Genomic DNA, 21,739 nt, shown 5'->3' on the forward strand with positions numbered 1-21,739 from the left:
TCGTTTCTGCCCTGCCCCCCCCCCCTTCATTTTCCCTCTCCTCCCCCCTTTTTCCCCTCATCTGTCCAGGTGCCCCCCCCCCCCCCCCAGTGTGCCCTTGGCCATGGTGTGTCATCTTTGTGCCATCTTTTTAGTGCAGTATTTCCAGTGAGTGTTAAGTGCTGTGCGTCCTTTCAAAAGTGTTGCGAACAGAAATCATACTGTCGCTGGGTGTGATTTTTATATCTCTTGCGAACAGAAACCAGTCTGTCGCGGTGTTTTTTAATTGTCTGTCTACTATTTTACCTCTCTGTTTCCTGTGTATTTTGTTAGCATCTCCAACCCTTTGTTTGATGTTTCAAGTTTCCACAATTTTCCGCCGTTTCACAATTTAAGTCACCGTTTTTTCGCCTGCTTTTTTTGTTTCTTATCTTCTTCTTATGTTTCAAAAATTCTGTAGGCTGAAGAGCTGCGTACCAAGCTGCTGGCAGACCGCCCCTTTTGGAGGGAATCGAAATTAAAAAAAAAAATGAAAATTTTTAACTTCTAGCACTGAAGATGATAATCATGTGAACGAAAATCGATTTTGCTGCTAATAAATCATCAAAATTACGGCCAATGCTGACCTTCCTTCTAATTTTAAATTTATTGAATCTGCCCTCGAGGGAGGATTTTTTTTTCTCCTCGAGTTTGCGGCTACTGTTAGGAAGAAACCATTGACAAGAGGACTACGCCTATTCGTCATCACATGGCAAAAACAGGCTCTGTTTACAGATCAGTGGTGTACACTGACGAGACAAAAGTCATAGGACACCTCCTAATATGGAGTCGGAGCTCCTTTTCCACGGTGTAGGGCAGCAGCTCGACGTGGCGTGGGCTCAACAAGTCGTTGGAAGTCCCCTGCAGAAGTACTGAGCCACGCTGCCACCACACCCGTCCTAATTGCCAAATTGTTGCGTGCAGGATTTTATGCACGTACAGACCTCGGCATTGTAAATCACGCATTGGACAAGTATGTGCCGAGAAAGTGGGTTACGGACGGAAAAGACTCACCGTGGTTTAACAGCGCAATTTGGAGAATGCTCAGGAAGCTAAGACAGTTGCACTCGCGGTACAAGAAAGATCGGGAGAATGAGGACAGGAAAAAGTTAGTAGACAATCGTGCTGCTGTAAAAGGAGTGATGCGCGAAAGATGCAACCACTACCACCGTCATACCTTAGCAAAAGATCTTGCTGGAAACCCAAGGAAATTCTGGTCTTACGTAAAATCGGTAAGCGGGTCGAAGGCTTCCATCCAGTCACTCACTGATCAGTATGTCCTGGCAACGGAAGACAGCAAAACGAAAGATGAAATTTTAAATTTAGCGTTTGAGATATCTTTCACGCAGGAGGATCGTACAATCATACCGCCGTTTGAGTCTCGTACAGATTCCCGTGTGGAGGACATAGTGATAGACATCCCTGGGGTTGTGAAGCAGCTGAATGGGTTGAAAATAAATCAATCGCCAGGTCCTGATGGGATTCAATTCGGTTTTACAGAGAGTACTCTACTGCATTGGCTCCTTAGTTAGCTTGCATTTATCGCGAATCTCTTGCCCAGCGTATTGTCCCGAGCGACTGGAAAAAAGTGCAGGTGATCCCTGTATATAAGAAGGGTAGAAGGACGGATCCTCACAATTACAGACCAGTATCCTTAACCCAATAAGTACCAGTGTCCTATTTTGAGGTCAGAGCACATATTTATTTATAAATACACAATAAATCATTAATTTGCATCTATTACTGTCCTACGTCATTTGTTGATGCTTTTTATAACAAATGTATGTTTAGAGGAAATTAAAAGCAATAAATCCTACCATTAATTGATTATTGAATACTAAGGCACACTTTTCGTTATTACAGGTATTTACTTTAACGACAATTTAGTAATATTTGAAATATGTGGCAGATATCTTTTTGTGATTATTTATAATCAACAATGTGTCTTTTAAACTACTTGCATGGTTAGCTCAATTGGAGTTATATTCATTGTTTTCCATTGTTATAAAATTTGGTGTACTCTAAACAGGAAACTGGGACTTGTTATCATTTCAGTTATTTGTATTGCTGCACGTTCCAATATGAAACTCTGCTACTGCTGATGTATTTCCTTTTTAGAAAGTGGTAATTTTACCAGATTTTGTTGCTGAGGTATGTAACTCCCCCTCTTTTATATATAAATTACAGGATATGAAGTTACTTGGAAATTTACAGTGTATTATGTAAGTATATTTATGAATATCTTACCCATTAGTAAATAATACAGTTCCAGATGGACAGTTTATCCGAAGCAAGCCTATTAGATTTGGCTATAAGTTGTGGTCTCTTTGTGGAGCAAGTGGCTACTGTTTCAAATTTGATTTATACTGTGGAAAGGATCCAGAAGATACTGCAAGGGATGACCTAGTATTGGGATCAAGAGTAGTCCTAAACATGTTGGACTGCATTGAAAAACCCGAGAATCATTGTGTGTACTTTGACAATTTCTTCACTAGTAGAGATCTTCTGATTCATCTGAGAAATTTGGGTTTTCGAGCAACTGGGACTGTCAGAGAGAAGCGAGTTGGTGACTGTCCACTACCGAGCAGCAACGAACTGAAAAAGACAGTTCGAGGAAACTATGACTACCAGTTCGACAGGAATGGTGAAGTCTTATTTGTTCGATGGCACGACAACAGTTGCGTTACAATTGATATAAATTTGACCAAGTTGAACTTTTGGGAGCAGCTACGTGGTACAGTAGACACGCAAGTAAGAAGACACAAGTGCAACAAACTGCCGTTTTGAAGTCGTATAACGCGTACATGGGAGGTGTTGACCACCATGACTGGTTAGTTGGAAAATATGCGACGATAATTAGAGGGAAAAAATGGTACTGGGTCCTGTTACGTGTTTGCTGGAAATGGCCCTCGTAAATGCCTGACTCTTCTACAGACTAGTACATGGGAAAAATGCACAGGATTTACTGGATTTCAGACGTGCTGTTACAGTTACATACCTGAAATTGGACACTGGAAGACCGAATATTGGACGTCCAGTGGAATACCGATCAAGTCAGTTGAGAGTGATACCAGATATCATGTTTGATGGAATTGGTCATATGATTGACAAAAGAAGCACGCAAAGAAGATGTGTAAGAGCTAAATGCAACGGGAAACCAAAAACATATTGTGATAAATGCCGCGTAGCGCTGTGTGTGAAGTGGATTGTACCATTTCACAAGAAATAAATAGTTGAGACTAGAATACAGTTTAGTATGGTATACGATATTGTTAGATCCCAGTGTCCTATTTCGAGGACGGCCATTACATCAGCATGTGTAAATATTCTTTGGCTATTTTTGTACTTATTGTGGTTCATGCACTATCTACATTATAATTAAGAACTAAAAAATACCATTTAAAAAAATTAATTTGGGACTTAATGGGTTAACATCGGTTTGTTGCAGGATTCTCGAACATATTCTCATTTCGAATATAGTGAATTTCCTTGAGACAGAGAAGTTGCTGTCCACGCATCAGCACGGCTTTAGAAAGCATCACTCCTACGAAACGCAACTCGCCCTTTTTTCACATGCTATCTTGCGAACCATGGATGAAGGGTGTCAGATGGATGCCATATTCCATGACTTCCGGAAAGCGTTTGACTCGGTGCCCCACTGCAGACTCCTAACTAAGGCACGAGCATATGGGATTGGTTCCCAACTATGTGAGTGGCTCGAAGACTTAAATAATAGAACCCAGTACGTTGTCCTCGATGGTGACCGTTCATCAGAGGTGAGGGTTTCATCCGGAGTGCCCCAGGGAAGTGTGGTAGGTCCGCTGTTGTTCTCTATCTACATAAATGATCTTTTGGATAGGGTGGATAGCAATATCATGCTGTTTGCCGATGATGCTGTGGTGTACGGGAAGGTGTCGTCGTTGAGTGACTGTAGGAGGATACAAGATGACTTGGACAGGATTTGTGATTGGTGTAAAGAATGGCAGCTAACTCTAAATATAGATAAATGTAAATTAATGCAGATGAATAGGAAAAAGAATCACGTAATGTTTGAATACTCCATTAGTAGTGTAGCGTCGATTAAATATTTGGGCGTAACATTGCAGAGAGATATGAAGTGGGACTAGCATGTAATGGCATTTGTGGGGAAGGCAGATAGTCGTCTTCGGTTCATTGGTAGAATTTTGGAAAGATGTGACTCATCTGTAAAGGAGATCGCTTATAAAACACCATTACGACCTATTGTTGAGTACTGCTCGAGCGTTTGGGATCCCTATCAGGTCGGATTGAGGGAGGACATAGAAGCAATTCAGAGGCGGGCTGCTAGATTTGTTACTGGTAGGTCTGATCATCACGCGAGTGATACGGAAATGCTTCAGGAACTCGGGTAGGAGTCTCTGGAGGAAAGGAGGGGTTCTTTTCGTGAATCAATACTGAGAAAATTTAGAGAACCAGCATTTGAGGCTGACTGGAGTACAATTTTACTGCCGCCAACTTACATGTGGCGGAAAGACCACAAAGATAAGATAAGAGAGATTAGGGCTCGTACAGAGGCATATAGGCAGTCATTTTTCTCTCGTTCTGTTTTGGAGTGGAACAGGGAGAGAAGATGCTAGATGTGGTACGAGGTACCCTCCGCAACGCACCGTATGGTGGATTGCGGAGTATGTATGTAGATGTAGATGTAGGTGTCCCATAAACGTTGGATGCGATTAATCTCCGTCGATCTGCGAGGCTAAATCATTCGCTCGAATTGCCCAGAATGGTCTTCAAACAAATCGCCTGACCTGGTTACAAGACACATTGTCGTCCATAAGAATTTCGTCGTTGTTTAAGAATATGAACAGCTGCATATGGTCTCCAAGTGGCCGACCCTAACCATTTCCAGTCAGTGACCCACGTAAACACGGCCCACATCATCAAGGAACCTCCACCAGACTGCACGGTGCCTTGTTGAGAATTTGGGCCCGCGGCTTTGCGGAGTCTGTGCGACTCTCGCAAGCTACCATCAGCTCTTACCAACTGAAATCTGGACTCACCCGTCCAAGCCACGGTCCTCCAGCAGTCCAGATCCAACCGATATGGTCACGAACCCAGGAGAGGCGCTGCAGGTCCGTTGTGGGGTGGCGGGTGGATATTTTTACGGTGGTATAAATGTTTGTTGAATGTAGCAACACTTCCCGGCCGATGAACCATTTGTGGGGCGGCGGGTGGAATTATTTTTTTATAAAATGTTTGAATGTTGAAACACTTCCCTGCCGATGCACCATTTGTGGGGCGGCGGTTAGCAAATTTACTTTCTGTTCTATAAATGTTTGAATGTAGAAACACTGCATTTCCTGGCCGATTAACCATATGTGCGGCGGTGGGTGGAATTATTGTTGTTAAATGTTCCTATTATTTATACTGTTGTTTGCCGTTCTCAACACTGGCTCTCTAACTACAATATTGGCAACCAGAAAGTGATTAGCAAAACGTGAAGTCTGTAATTAGAATTCCTAGTGCCCACTTCATCTGAGAAATACACTTATAACTACAGCTTATAGCTCTGAGGAATTAGGAGATTGTCTGGGATTTATAATCAAAAACGATCGTGAAAAAAAAAAACTTTCTCTATATTCTGAAAGTCACAGAAGGAAAAAAAAGAATCCACACAATCTAACTAAGAGAGCAGTTCAGAGCCTAATGCGCTGATGCCACTATAACTGTCCAAATTAAATATTTAAATGAATGCTCGTCATAATTTGATGATTAGGTTCATCAAACGCCACGCTAAATAATGGTAGAATGTTTGTCCCGCGGCGGCACGTGAAAATACGACATACGTAAACTGAAGATATATCATTAAAGTCATCACAGAATTAACACTTCACTCGAAAATGATTTCATGGTTACGCGTATCCCGAGTAACTTAATACGGCATCCGAGGCTGTTTGTAGCAATGATACCGACGCGACGCGACTCCCGACACAGATGGTGTGCTGTTCAGCGTCTGGAGAGAACTGGGGCCTTGCTTCCTCGCGCAGCGTTCTTATATATAAAGCCGCGGTGCGGACGGCTAAGGGAATGCCTGATCAAATCGGCTCTCCCGACTAGCCGCTGGGCTAGTAACGCACCACTTCAAGTTACATAATAATTTATAGCTTCTTTTGCTGATGGCCGATGAAGCTCTTAATTTAAACGTGCATTCAGCACACGGGTAAGTAATCATAATAAAAGTTTGACGTGGCTAAGTTAAATAGTTTGGGCGAGAGAATTAATTTAATTACACTACACGCAGCAGATGAGCTCTGAACCTGCCCTTTGGAGATACGCTATCGCTATAGTTCTACAGTTATTGAGTTGAAACTTCTCACATTCTTATGGTTATAGCGGATCTCCCTTCTACTTAAATTTAAACATCCTAGCCTTATTTATTAGCCTACTTAATCTATCTTGCTTCCTTAAGTTTTAAGACAAAAACCAGAAAATTATGAATTTCAACTAAAATCTTAATTTGTGAGATCCAAAGTACTGTTTCTATTAAATTATTATTGAAAAGGAATCTAAGTATAAATTTTTAAATCTCTAGCTCTTTTCTGTTGCGCCAATGATTTTTACAGAAAAACGTCCAAATTTCGAAAATGGTTAAAGTTATTGAACTGATATTCAACACATGTTGATGTAGTATTACTCCTGACATTCTAGAACCGTTTCAGGTTATTTACTTGATTTTTAAAGTATTGCGCAACATTTATGACGTCAGAGCTAGTTACAGCGGACTGGCTGGCACACAATGGAAAGACTGATGTGCATTTATTACGGCGTGAGTAGGCTGCTTCCCTACACCGTGGTGAGAAATAGTGTTTGAAATGTGGCATTCTCGGCACACTCTTGTAGCTATGGATGTTGGAACATTGAATTCTCTAACGATTTCTGAAATAGAAGGTCGCATGCGTCTAGCTGCAACTACTATTCTGCGTTTAAAGTTAATTAATTCCCGGCCATAATCATGTCGGCAATCGTTTCACAGGGATCATCTGGGTACAAATGAAACCTTTTATACCTTGTGTACCCGATACTACCGCCATCTATATATGTGCATATCGCTATCCCATTTGTCATCTCAATTTATACATGGTCATTTACTGATGATGTAAGCTTTCAGGAACGATGAAAGGTAAATGTATCAAATTGAGGTATGGGACTGCAGTAGAGAAACGACTGAGTCGCAAGTTATAAGCGAAAATCGTTTTGGTACTTCTGTCAACGGACTATATGTACCAGTACTGTTGTTGCTTAGATTGTAGGGCAACCCGTCCCAAATAGCACTTATTATTCGTCAGCAACTGTGGTTGTAACATGATTGAGTCCTACCTCACTTTGGACTGAGGGTTCGTGACCATTTGGATTAGACATTTCCTGAAACATGGACAGGCAGTGGAGATCCTGTTTTGTGGACACAACGTTCGCCTGACCTCACCTCACTTCATTTCTCCTTGTGTGGGCTTGTCGCCTGTCGAGATAGATATATGAAGATGGTATCTGTTCTTTCAGACACGCCCGAAAGAACAGATACTATCGGTGACCATGCACCTCTGTTAGAGTGAAATGATAATTACATCAAGACCCTAAGCTGTCGACAGGCGTTGATATACATCAACGAGGACAGATGAAAATGTGTGCTCCGACCGCAACTTGAACCCGGGGTCTCCTGCTTACATGGCAGATTCTCTGTCCATCTGAGACACCGACGGCACAGAAGATAGTGTGACTGCAGGCATTTATCCCTTTCACGTTCCCCGTGAGACCCACATTCCCAACTTACTGTCCGCACACTACATTCGTAGTGCCCCCGCCCATTACACTCATTACTCGCGGCAGACAATTTTACCGATTCCCGTAAGAGGCAGGGCAATGCGTGTGCATCCAGCACAGAAGAAGAAGGTCAATGGCCGGTTGACCTTAACTGTTGTTGTTGTTGTTGTGGTCTTGAGTCCTGAGACTGGTTTGATGCAGCTCTCCATGCTACTCTAGCCTGTGCAAACTTCATCTCCCAGTACCTACTGCAACCTACATCCTTCTGTATCTGTTTAGTGTATTCATCTCTTGGTCTCCCTCTACGACTTATACCCTCCACGCTTCCCTCTAATACTAAATTGGAGACGCCTTGATGTCTCAGAACATCTCCTGCCAACCGATCCCTTCTTCTAGTCAAGTTGTGCCACAAACTTCTCTTCTCCCCAATCCTATTCATTACTTACATGATCTACCCATCTAATCTTCAGCATTCTTCTGTAGCACCACATTTCGAAAGCTTCTATTCTCTTCTTGTGTAAACTAGTTATCGTCCATGTTTCACTTCCATACATGGCTACACTCCATACAAATAAGTCTCATTTTTGAGACGTTTGTATTTCTCTTTGCCTGCTTCGTTTACTGCATCTTTATATTTTCTCCTTTCATCAGTTAAATTCAATATTTCTTCTGTTAGCCAAGGATTCCTACTAGCCCACGTCTTTTTACCTACTTGAGCCTCTGTTGCCTTCACTACTTCATCCCTCAAAGCTACCCATTCTTCTTCTACTGTATTTCTTTCCCCCATTCCTGCCAATTGTTCCCTTATGCTCTCCCTGAAACTATGTACAACCTCTGGTTTAGTCAGTTTATCCAGGTCCCATCTTCTTAAATTCCCACCTTTTTGGAGTTTCTTCAGTTTTAATCTACAGTTCATAACCAATAGATTGTGGTCAGAGTTCACATCTGCCCCTGGAAATGTCTTACAATTTAAAACCTGGTTCCTAAATCTCTGTCTTACAATTATATAATCTATCTGAAACCCGTAAGTATCTCCAGGCTTATTGCATGTATACAACCTTCTTTTATTATTCTTCAACCAAGTGTTAGCTATAATTAAGTTGTGCTGTGTGCAAAATTCTACCAGGCGGCTTCCTCTTTGATATCTTAGCCCCAATCCATATTCACCTACTACGTTTCCTTCTCTCCTTTTTCCTACTGTTGAGATCCAGTCACCCAGGAGTATTAAATTTTCGTCTCCCTTCACTATCTGAATACTTTCTTTGATTTCATCATACATTTCTTCAATTTCTTCGTTGTCTGCAGAGCTAGTTGGCATATAAACTTGTACTACTGTAGTAGGCGTGGGCTTCATGTCTATCTTGGCCACAATAAGGCGTTCACTATGCTGTTTGTAGTAGCTTACCCCCACTTCTGTTTTTTTATTCGTTATTAAACCGATTCCTGCCTTACCCCTATCTGATTTTGTATTTATAACCCTGTATACGCCTGACCAAAAGTCTTATTCCTCCTGCCACCGAACTTCACTAATTCCTACTATATCTAACATTAACCTTTCCATTTCCCTTTTTAAATTTTCTAACCTACCTGCTCGATTAAGGGATCGATCCGTAGAACGCCAGTTTTCTTTCTCCTGATAACGACGTCCTATTGAGTAGTCCCCGCCCGGAGATCTGAATGGGGGACTATTTTACCTCCGGAATATTTTAACCAAGAGGACGCCATCATCATTTAACGATACAGTAAAGCTGCATGCCCTCGGGACAAATTACGGCTGTAGTTTCCCCTTGCTTTCAGCCGTTCGCAGTACCAGCACAGCAAGGCCGTTTTGGTTAGTGTTACAAGGCCAGATCAGTCAATCATCCAGACTGTTGCCCCTGCAACTACTGAAAAGTCTGCTGCCCCTCTTCAGGAACCACACGTTTGTCTGGCCTCTCCGTTGTGGTTGCACCTACGGTACGGCTATCTGTGTCGTTGAGGCACGCAAGCCTCCCCACCAACGGCAAGGTCCATGGTTCTTGGGGGCGTGGGGTGGGGGTGGGGGGGTGGGGGGGGCTTAACTATATGAAGATATGTAGTTAAGGCTAACCGCCGATTGACCTTCTTCTTCTGTGCTGGAATTATGGGACTCGGTAAGATTGTCCTCCACGAGTAGCCAGCCGGAGTAGCCGAGCGGTTCTAGGCGCTTCAGTCTGGAACCGCGCGACCGCTACGGTCTCAGGTTCGAATCCTGCCTCGGGCATGGATGTGTGTGATTTCAAAAAATGGCTCTGAGCACTATGGGACTCAACTGCTGAGGTCATTAGTCCCCTAGAACTTAGAACTACTTAAACCTAACTAACCTAAGGACATCACACACATCCATGCCCGAGGCAGGATTCGAACCTGCGACCGCAGCGGTCTCGCGGTTCCAGACAGCAGCGCCAGAACCGCGCGGCCACTTCGGCCGGCGATGTGTGTGATTTCCTTAGGTTAGTTAGGTTTAAGTAGTCCTAAGTTCTGGGGGATTGATGACCTCAGATGTTAAGTCCCATAGGGTTCAGAGCCATTGTTTTGCCGCGAGTAATGAGTGTAATGGGCAGGGGCACTACGAATGTAGTGTGTGGACATTAAGTTACGAATGTGGGTCTCACGGGGAACGTGAAAGGGATAAATTCCCCTGCAGTAGCACTATCCTCTGTGCCCTCGGTGGCTCAGATGGATAGAGCGTCAGCTATGTAAGCAGGAGATCCCGGGTTCGAGTCCCGGCCAGGGCACACATTTTCAACTGTCCCCGTTGAGGTACATCAACGACTGTCGCCAGCTTAGGGTCTTTAATTAGTTATCGTTTCATGTCGAGATAGAAGACGATGGCCTGGCAAGAAGCCTAGCTGCCTGCGGCTCTGTTCCAGAGACATCGGCGACATTAGAACGCGTACGGCATAACATTGTGCGGCGACGCCACGCCTGCATTGACGCAGGGAACGCCATTTTGAACAACATCTCCATCTACATCCACATCCATACTCCGCAAGCCACCTGACGGTGCGTGGCGGAGGGTACCTTGAGTATCTCTATCGAGTCTCCCTTCTATTCCAGTCTCGTATTTTATGTGGAAAGAAAGATTGTCGGTATGCCTCTGCATGGGCTCTAACCTCTCTGATTTTATCCTCATGGTCTCTTCGCGAGATGTACGTAGGAGGGAGCAATATATACTGCTTGACTCCTTGGTGAAGGTATGTTCTCGAAACTTCAACAAAAGCCCGTACCGAGGCAGAGCGTCTCTCCTGCAGAGTCTTCCACTGGAGTTTATCTATCATCTCCGTAATGCTTTCGCGATTACTAAATGATCCTGTAACGAAGCGCGCTGCTGTCCGTTGGATCTTCTCTATCTCTTCTATCAACCCTATCTGGTACGGATCCCACACTGCTGAGCAGTATTCCAGCAGTGGGCGAACAAGTGTACTGTAACCTACTTCCTTTGTTTTCGGATTGCATTTCCTTAGGATTCTTCCAATGAATCTCAGTCTGGCATCTGCTTTACCGACGATCAACTTTATATGATCATTCCATTTTAAATCACTCCTAATGCGTACTCCCAGATAATTTATGGAATTAACAGCTTCGAGTTGCTGACCTGCTATATTGTGGCTAAATGACAAAGGATCTTTGTTTCTGTGTATTCGCAGCACATTACACTTGTCTACATTGGGATTCAATTGCCACTCCCTGCACCATGCGGAAATTCGCTGCAGATCCTCCTCCATGTCAGTACAATTTTCCGTTGTTACAACCTCTCGATATACCACAGCATCGTCCGCAAAAAGCCTCAGTGAACTTCCGATGTTATCTACAAGGTCATTTATGTATATTGTGAATAGCAACGGTCCTACGACACTCCCCTGCGGCACACCTGAAATCACTCTTACCTCGGAAGACTTCTCTCCATTGAGAATGACATGCTGCGTTCTGTTATCTAGGAACTCTTCAATCCAATCACAAAATTGGTCTGATAGTCCATATGCTCTTACTTTGTTCATTAAACGATTGTGGGGAACTGTATAGAACGCCTTGCGGAAGTCAAGAAACAAGGCATCTACCTGGAAACCCGTATCCGTTGCCCTCTGACTCTCGTGGACGAATAGCGCGAGCTGGGTTTCACACGATCCTCTTTTGCGAAACCCATACAGAGTAGATTTCCGTACAGAGTAGATTTCTAGTCTCCAGAAAGGTCATTATATTCGAACATAATACTTGTTCCAAAACAACTGTTGTACATGTAGCAGCTTGTTAAACTTGTACAGGTAAATGGATTTCGTTATTACTGGGTCGTAAACTTAGGATTTTCTCACTCTCTTCCACGTCAAGTGCGCTGTTACTTGTCCTTCAAGAAGGCAAATTGGCTGGTGGTGTTTGAGAGTATTCAGCGGTAATTCTGTATGTCATACTGAGGATTCGGAAGTTGGGGCTCATAGTTCGAGGGTTGTCCGAGGGCGAGGCGGAGCTTGAGTAGATTTTCGGTTATACCTTTCAAGACAGTCGGCTCTGAACTATCGTCTCTTACCACAGATTCATACATTTACCACACTCCATCATCCCTGAAAATCTAACATCATCACGGAATCACCCAGCATATTGTAATTTTTCAGAATAATTTTTTTTTAAATACTTACAAAATAAAAGGAAGAAAATTGTGTTGTGTATTAACGTTGCGAATTCGTTTATGTGCTTGACTGTGTCTAGAATTTAATGTATCATAAACGCACCAGGTGCGATCTAGACATATTTGATTCCATGAGATTACGTCAAATAGATCGGCTGCTCCAATGTGACAGTGTGAAATTTCACTGAACCCCACTCCGTGGGTGATGCTCATCTCGCCGGACTTCCTGGAAGCGTGACGCCATTTTGACGTCACGCGCAATATCGACAATCGATGAGGCAGGCGCCTTACTCATTTTGGCACATTTAGCTCTTTTGTATTGTAAGTTGCATTACGCCGTTGCAAGGCGACGGCGCATTGAAAATGTATCACAAACACGCTTTCCTCATCATTGAACTTCAGTGAAGAACGCACCAATATAATCCTTCAAGAGACACTATGACAAGCGAGATATGGGGTGCAGCTCTAGTTTAATAGATAATATCGTGGTTTACAGAGTCAATGGCTGTATATGCGCATCCTTTCTCAACATGTTATGGGAATGTATTACATTGGTCGCCATTGGTTACATGTCTCGGTCACCTCTTGTTCGCATTGACGGCATATTGAACAGTGGACGTTACATTTCAGATGTGCTGCGACCCCTGGCTCTACCCTTCATTCGATCCCAGCGAAACCCTACATTTCAGCAGGATAATGCACGACCGCGTGTTGCTGGTCGTGTACGGGCCTTTCTGCATACAGAAATGTTCGACTTCTGCCCTGGCCAGCACATTCTCCAGATCTCTCACCAACTGAAAACGTCTGGACAATGGTGGCCGAGCAACTGGCTCGTCACGATACGCCAGTTACTACTCTTGATGAACTGTGGTATCTTGTTGAAGCTGCATGGGCAGCTGTACCTGAACAGACCATCCAAGCTCTGTTTGACTCAATGCCCAGGCGTATCGAGGCCGTTGTTACGGCCAGAGGTGGTTGTTCTGGGTTCTGATTTCTCACGATCTCTGCACCCAAATTTCGTGAAAATGTAATCAGATGTCAGTTCTAGTATAACATATTTGTCCAATGAATACCCGTTTATCATCTGCATTTCTTCTTGGTGTAGCAATTTTAATGGGCAGTATTTCCAAATATGTGGCTATTTCCGAGTGTGCCTATGTAGCTAGGCAGAAATCTAAGAGGACAGCTTAAAGTGTTGCGAGTGAAACGAAGAACAATCATATTCATATCATATAAATTGAATGTGGAAGGGAGGAGGAAAGAAAGAAGAGGAAGGAGGTATTAATGTAAGCGGTAAACCTCATTGGGACTTTATGTAGAATCAAGGGCGACGAATAAAAATGTGTACCAGTCCGGCATTGGCATTCAGGAGTTTCTAGTTACTAGGCCATTGCGTTGCATATCGTAATTACGCAAAGTATCTCGGTAAGCCCCTTGGCCGACCCATATTCCAACCTAGCGCTACCTATCCATAACTCCCCACTGGTATCCTCCACGCTCGCCCCTTTGAGATTCCCGCAAGAGGTCGAACGTAATTGTGAACTCACACTGAAAGTGGTGGATTTATTGCCCTTCGAGGCGAATCATTATACAAATGCGTGGTGTCCGCTCTTTCGGACATGTCCGAAAGTACAGCCACCATGTATTCAAATAACATTCGTATTTTTCCTTGTCACAAGTATTTCGCACGTAACACTATCTCATAAGAGTTCCTGCAAACCAATGGCACTTGCGGTTTGTATATTTCTGCTACTAACGATGTGTGTCAGCTGTTACCCATGCGAGAGAGGTCCGCGTCGAATGTTGCCAGCAATTCTTGCGGTTGTCGATATTGCGCGTGACGTCAGAATGAGCAGGCACTCTCACGATACGAGCGCTGCCCCTCACATACCATGCGTCCGGTTGCAGGCACCGTCTTCCTGTGGTGTCTGTGGCCTACCATGAACGCGGCCACGTCCGTGGGCATGGCCGAGGTGTCGCGCTGCATGGTCAACACCTACCTGGCCATGCTCTCCTCCACCGTCATCGCCTTCCTCTGCTCGGCCATCTTCAGCCGGCGCACCAGATTCTCCTTGGTGAGTAAAACCGACTTTCATGTAGCGTATAAACTCGCGGGACAACGCAGCAGTTACTCCAGTTACTGGCACAACTTCTGGGCTCTGCAGGTGGTCTACAACTGGCCCCAGACAGTCACGTGACCCTCCACTGCTGATTCGTAGCAGTGAAGTCCAAATACCATAGCTCATTTCTTCCCAGCTGTCGCGTCACCACCTGGAGCTTTCTTATTGCACTGATTCCATACAACAAACTGGTACCTACTCATTGCTTTACTGTCATGTCTAACATCACTAGTGGACAGTCACATGACCACCTGGTACACAATTGCACACCACCTCCAGTGCTCCAAAGTGACAAGAGCGCTCCTTTAAATGGGTGACTAATATTTATTATGGACCACCAAAAATTTTCCGTTCAAAGGCTGTGTGCATGAGGAACGGACCCAAGACAGAGCACCAGTAGACTGGATCGAAAACGGAACGTTGCTAGGCACTTCTAGTGTGAATGGACTGCAGAGGCAATACCTATACAGCGTGATCCATTGATCGTTACCGGGCCAAATATCTCACGAAATAAGCGTCAAACGAAAAAACTACAAAGAACGAAACTTGTCTAGTTTGAAGTAGGAAACCAGATGGCGCTACGGTTGACCCGCTAGATGGCGCTGCCATAGGTCAAACGGATATCAACTGCCCTTTTTTTTTTAAATAGGAGCCCCCATTTTTAATTACATATTCGTGTAGTAGGTTAAGAAATATGAATGTTTTAGTTGGACCACTCTTTTCGCTTTGTGGTAGATGGCGCTCTAATAGTCACAAACATATGGCTCACAATTTTAGACAAACAGTTGGTAACAGGTAGGTTTTTTAAATTAAAATACAGAACTTAGGTACGTTTGAACATTTTATACAGAACTTAGGTACGTTTGAACATTTTATTTCTGTTGTTCCAGTGTGATACATGTACCTTTGTCAACTTATCATTTCTGAGAACGCATGCTGTTACAGCGTGATTACCTGTAAACACCACATTAATCCAATAAATACTCAAAATGATGTCCGTCAACCTCAATGCATGTGTCAATACGTGTAACGACATTCCTCTCAACAGCGAGTAGTTCTCCTTCCGTAACGTTCGCACACGCATTGACAATGCGCTGACGCATGTTGTCAGGCGTTGTCGGTGGATCACGATGGCAAATATCCTTCAACTTTCCCCACAGAAAGAAATCCGGGGACGTCAGTTCCGGTGAACGTGCTGCCCATGGTATGGTGTCTCGACGACCAATCAACCTGTCATGAAATATGCTATTCAATACCGCTTCAACCGAACGCGAGCTATGTGCCGGACATCCATCATGTTGGAAGTACATCGCCATTCTGTCATGCAGTGAAACATCTTGTAGTAACATAGGTAGAACATTACGTAGGAAATCAGGATACATTGTACCATTTAGATTGCCATCGATAAAATGAGGGCCAATTACCCCTCCTCCCATAATGCCGCACCATACATTAACCCGCCAAGGTCGCTGATGTTCCACTTGTCACAGCCATCGTGGACTTTCCGTTAACCAATATTGCATATTTGCCGGTTTACGTTACCGCTGTTGGTGAATGAAGCTTCGTCTCTAAATAGAACGCGTGCAAAAAATCTGTCTTCGTTCCGTAATTTCTCTTGTGCCCAGTCGCAGAACTGTACACGACGTTCAAAGTCGTCGCCATTCAATTCCTGGTGCATAGACATATGGTACGGGTGCAATCGATGTTGATGTAGCATTCTCAACACCGACGTTTTGAGATTCCTGGCCGGCCGGTGTGGCCGAGCGGTTCTAGGCGCTACAGCTGGAACCGCTCGACCGCTACGGTCGCAGGTTCGAATCCTCCTTCGGGCATGGATGTGTGTGCTGTCCTTACGTTAGTTAGGTTTAAGTAGTTTTAAGTTCTAGGGGACTGATGACCTCAGAAGTTTAGTCCCATAGTGCTCAGAGCCATTTTTGAGATTCCCGATTCTGGCGCAATTTGTCTGCTACTGATGTGCGGATTAGCCGCGATAGCACCTAAAACACCTACTTGGGCATCATCATTTGTTGCAGGTCGTGGTTGACGGTTCACGTCTGGCAGAACACTTCCTGTTTCCTTAAATACCGCAACTATCCGGCGAACGATCCGGACACTTGGATGTCGTCCAGGATACCGAGCAACATACATAGCACACGGCCGTTGGGCATTTTGATCACAATAGCCATACATCAACACGATATCGACCTTTTCCGCAGTTGGAAAACGGTCCATTTTAACACGGGTAATGTATCACGAAGCAAATACCGTCCGTACTGGCGGAATGTAACGTGATACCACGTACTTATACGTTTGTGACTATTACAGCGCCATATATCACAAAGCGAAAAAAGTGGTGCAACTAAAACATTAATATTTCTTTACGTACTTCACGAATATGTAATAAAAATGGGGATTCCTATTTTAAAAAAACGCAGTTGATATCCGTTTCACCTATGGCAGCGCCATCTACCGGGCCAACCATAGCGCCATCTAGTTTCCCCCTTCAATGTAGAAGAGTTTCGTTCTTTGTAGTTTTACCGTTTGTTACTTATTTTGTGAGATATTTGGCCCGGTCACTATCAATGGACCACCCTGTATATGTTCCGGACCGTAGCGGAACGCCAGCAGGTGGACTGGTGCAGTGGACTGAGGAGGGAATACGGTCGTAGGTTCGAATCCTGCCTCGGGCATGGATGTGTGTGATGTCATTAGGTTAGTTAGGTTTAAGTAGTTCTAAGTTCTAGGGGACTGAAGACCACAGATATTAAGTCCCATAGTGCTCAGAGCCATTTTGAGGAGGGAATACCAGCGCTGGATCTGGGGCACAGAACCAAAGAAGGAACGGCTAAAAGTGTTTCCAGCAGGAACGGACCACAGAGGGAACTCCTCGAACCGCAGTGGGCCGAAAACGGAACACCAGCCTGTTGGCAGCTGCACTAGACCAAAGACGGAACATCAGCACCCGGCCTGATGCGCTGGACTGAAGCTGCTAGCGGTATCGGTCTGCAGTCGGAACGACTGGAACTGATGATGGCGGGGTTTGTCATCAACCTTCTGACTGGCCACGAATTGCTCTGCTGTGCTAACCTTTTCATCTCAGAGCAGCACTTGAAACCAACGTCCTCAGTTACTTGATGTATGTAGTCTCAGTCTTCCTCTGCATCTTAACAGATGTTCTACCATCGTGGTCCTTCTCCTCGTCAGTGATTCCATACATTCCTTTCCTCGCCGATTCTCCAGAGAACTTCCTCGATCCTTGGCTTATCTGTCTCAGGTAGCACCTGATGAAGATAACGAGCCACGTTGTCGAAACATCCTGCACGAACTACTTTAATGTGTGGCAGAATTCCCGACACTTCAAGATGCCAACAGATCACCGGGAAAGTCTGAAGAATTACTTGCGTAAAGATTGTTGTAACCGAAGATACAGGGTGACATATTTTAATATTTTTGTGGGATCTAAAGTTTAAAAACCTCTCTCACACCGGCCTGATTTAGCTTCACTGATCAGGATAGTAAAAAACATGCGTATATTAGGGGAATTTTCATTCACAAAGCAGGCTTCTCACATTCACACAGTTCAATACTGTTCTGTCCCGATTAAATTGAGCTTAACTTAAATTCCATAAGGCAGTGAAGCAATTTCGAAGTCTCGGTGCGACGAAAATTGTCAGTCGATCTCCTGAAAACATTTGTAATAATTATTCAACTTTCGGTGATCACATGGGGAAGACCGGAGATCTGCTGGTAAGATCGTGTTAGCCTATTTATTGAAAGTAATAAACTGGATATCTTGAGCGTACAAAACGGCAGGTTCGTCCAGTGTAAATCAGACGTTCCCCACTGATCCCGTGCAACACAGCGTAGTAAGCAGACACTGTCAACAATAGTCAGTTAAATAATACGCGAACACACTTACTTTAGTTTAGTTCATGTATTAAATTCCTTCTCATACAGAATCTCATCAAGATGGCGACTAGCTCAACAATACATACATATACATCTCCGTTCTTTCACTGCTAATCCGCAAGATCTCCTTCATTATTTTCATAAGAGAAAACATAGATAGCAGAGAAGCTATTCCATGGAGTAAATGGACGCTCCAAGGAATAATAGGGCTTGAAGCTACCTTGCATTGATAATCATCGTATATTAAAGTTTACGAATCGGTAAGATAAGAAGAGATATTTCGAGATATGTACTGAGTTATATAGGGTGATTCAAAAAGAATACCACAACTTTAGGAATTTAAAACTCTGCAACGACAAAAGGCAGAGCTAAGCACTATCTGTCGGCGAATTAAGGGAGCTATAAAGTTTCATTTAGTTGTACATTTGTTCACTTGAGGCGCTGTTGACTAGGCGTCAGCGTCAGTTGATGCTAAGATGGCGACCGCTCAACAGAAAGCTTTTTGTGTTATTGAGTACGGGAGAAGTGAATCGACGACAGTTGTTCAGCGTGCATTTCGAACGAAGTATGGTGTTAAACCTCCTGATAGGTGGTGTATTAAACGTTGGTATAAACAGTTTACAGAGAATGGATGTTTGTGCAAAGGGAAAAGTTCTGGACGGCACAACAATTCATATTTCAGCAGGATGGAGTGCCACCACATTGGCACTTATCTGCCCGTAACTACCTGAACGTCAACTACCTGAGGCGATGGATCGGCCGCCAGGCAGCCCGTGACAGAGCACTTCATCACTGGCCTCCAAGAAGCCCTGAACTTACCCCCTGCAATTTTTTCTTATGGGGGTATGTTAAGGATATGGTGTTTCGGCCACCTCTCCCAGCCACCATTGATGATTTGAAACGAGAAATAACAGCAGCTATCCAAACTGTTACGCCTGATATGCTACAGAGAGTGTGGAACGAGTTGGAGTATCGGGTTGATATTGCTCGTGTGTCTGGAGGGGGCCATATTGAACATCTCTGAACTTGTTTTTGAGTGAAAAAAAACCTTTTTAAATACTCTTTGTAATGATGTATAACAGAAGGTTATATTATGTTTCTTTCATTAAATACACATTTTTAAAGTTGTGGTATTCTTTTCGAATCACCCTGTATAATTTATAAAATTTCTGAAAATATCGGGGAGAGACCGCTGCAAGAGACATTACATCATATTGAACAAAATGAAAGAAAGTAAAATAGTTACAAACTAAGGCGTGCACACACTTTGCTCAACATGTGAACGTCTCTAAAGATATTCGGACGTAGGTTATGATATGTTCGATATGCCTGCCATCATTGGAGATGATGTGGCGCAGACGAATAGCGAAATTGTCGATGACCCGCTGGAGTGTCGGGACATCGATGCTGTCGATGACCTCCTGGGCGAGTTTGGCTACCGCGTGGAAGTTCGCCGTCCGGCCAACAGTGGCCACATTGGACATTTATAACACTTATCACTTTTCTAATTATTAAAAACTAATTAATTACAAATTATTTATGTTATTAACTTAATATCAAACAACTTTGCAGCTTCCTCTTTTCATTTGTATAAAGCGTGTTCATTTTGAATATGTACTTGAATAGATACGAAATTTTGAAAATGGGTCCACTATTTAGGATAAACTTGTATATAGAACAAAAAGTAGTAAAAAAGTAGTTATATGTGTTACTGAAATTTTTATTTTCTTGGTTACAGACATTTTTCTTATTAGACGTTTGCTTCATTTCTGTTATTTCTCCAATTACCTTTTTGGTTCTACAGATATTTTCAAACGTTGTCTTCTGATGGTTAAATGAAATGCTCAAAGTGCCTACCATTAACTCTAACACACACTTCTAAACGCCGCATCGTGTTCTGTCTTCCTCGCTCTCACATTCCAGGTGTATGCAGTATGCGCTGAAATCTTTGGACATGTTGGCGAAGAATGTCAACATTCGCAATATGTCTTGAGCGCACTATGTCCTTTACATGCCCCGAAAAACAAAAATGCAATGAACTGAGATCGGAAGATCGAACAGGCCAAGATGGTGCAGCCCCACGAACTGTCCATTTGTTTGGGAAACACTGATTTAGAATTGTTTTTCCTTGCAGAACCATCGTGTATGAACCACATGTTCTGACGTAAGTGCAGTGAATCGTTTTCCACCAAAACATTTAAAAGTACCATTAAAAATCGCTGTATATTGTTCCAATCAATGTTTCTTGCAAAATGCAGTGTCAAATTAATCGTCTCCAATTATGTTAGCACACAAATTAATGCTATATTTTTGTTGACGTCTTGTTTTCAAAATGGCAGAAGGATTCTCACACCACCACCTCATAAGCTTTGTGATAATTCTGTACTCCATTCCTGGGTAACTTTTCTTCTTCAGTGAAAAGTATGGAAGACGGAAATTGTTGGTCCTGAGCACACATCCCAGTAACCAAGTACAACGAACTTTCCTCAACAGAAAATTTGCTCCAGTAAGACCTTGCACTGTCTGAAGCTGATACAGGCGAAATACGTGCCGCAAGCAGTTACGGACTTTTTCACACAGCAGGTCACAGTTTTTTACCAAACGGGTATGTTCAGTCTGCTGCGTCGGTGAGGTGATTACTTCGATGCTCACTGCGATTTTGTCCGCCCCCGGTAGCTGAGTGCTCAGCGTGCCAGAATGTCAATCCTAAGGGCCCGGGTTCGATTCCCGGCTGGGTCGGAGATTTTTCTCCGCTCAAGGGCTGGGTGTTGTGTTGTCCTAATCATCATCATTTCATCCCCATCGACGCGTAAGTCGCCGAAGTGGCGTCAAATCGAAAGATTTGCACCAGGCGAACGGTCTACCCGACGGGAGGCCCTAGTCACACGACATTATTATACCGCGATTTTGCCTGATTGCCATACCGATTCGAGACTGCACGGTCTTGGAACTGAATCTTTTTCATCCTTCATTAATTAGTAGCCTGAAAACAATATGCCTAACTGCTACAATATAACAAAATGGGAATATATACACATCAAAAAAGGTTTGTATCACCTCGGTTCGGAGAGTAACAGAACCTGTACAGAAAATTGGAACCGAGATCAACATAAACACCATTTTCCGTCCTTTTTATTGCTCATGAAAACCACACATTGCATGTTGTACCACCATACAGCGAGACCTCCAAAGGTGGTTGTCCGGATTGCTGTACACACCGGTACCTGTAACACTCAATAGCACGTCCTCTTGC

General features: G+C 43.7%; 1 protein-coding gene and 1 non-coding gene across 2 annotated transcripts in view; both read left to right on the forward strand.

Moving 5' to 3' along the window:
* Positions 1 to 21,739, forward strand: part of LOC124550787 (ammonium transporter Rh type A-like) — a 192,509-nt gene that overhangs the window by 135,742 nt on the left and 35,028 nt on the right. Inside the window, exon 5 of the mRNA XM_047125510.1 lies at positions 14,366 to 14,532. Coding sequence (XP_046981466.1) covers positions 14,366 to 14,532 — 167 coding nt within the window. The remainder of the gene's footprint in view (positions 1 to 14,365; positions 14,533 to 21,739) is intronic.
* On the forward strand, positions 10,497 to 10,571 carry Trnat-ugu. Its single transcript has one exon. It is a non-coding gene; the product is annotated as a tRNA-Thr (tRNA).

The sequence above is a fragment of the Schistocerca americana genome, chromosome 9 (genome assembly GCF_021461395.2).
Source record: "Schistocerca americana isolate TAMUIC-IGC-003095 chromosome 9, iqSchAmer2.1, whole genome shotgun sequence".
Lineage (NCBI taxonomy): Eukaryota > Metazoa > Arthropoda > Insecta > Orthoptera > Acrididae > Schistocerca > Schistocerca americana.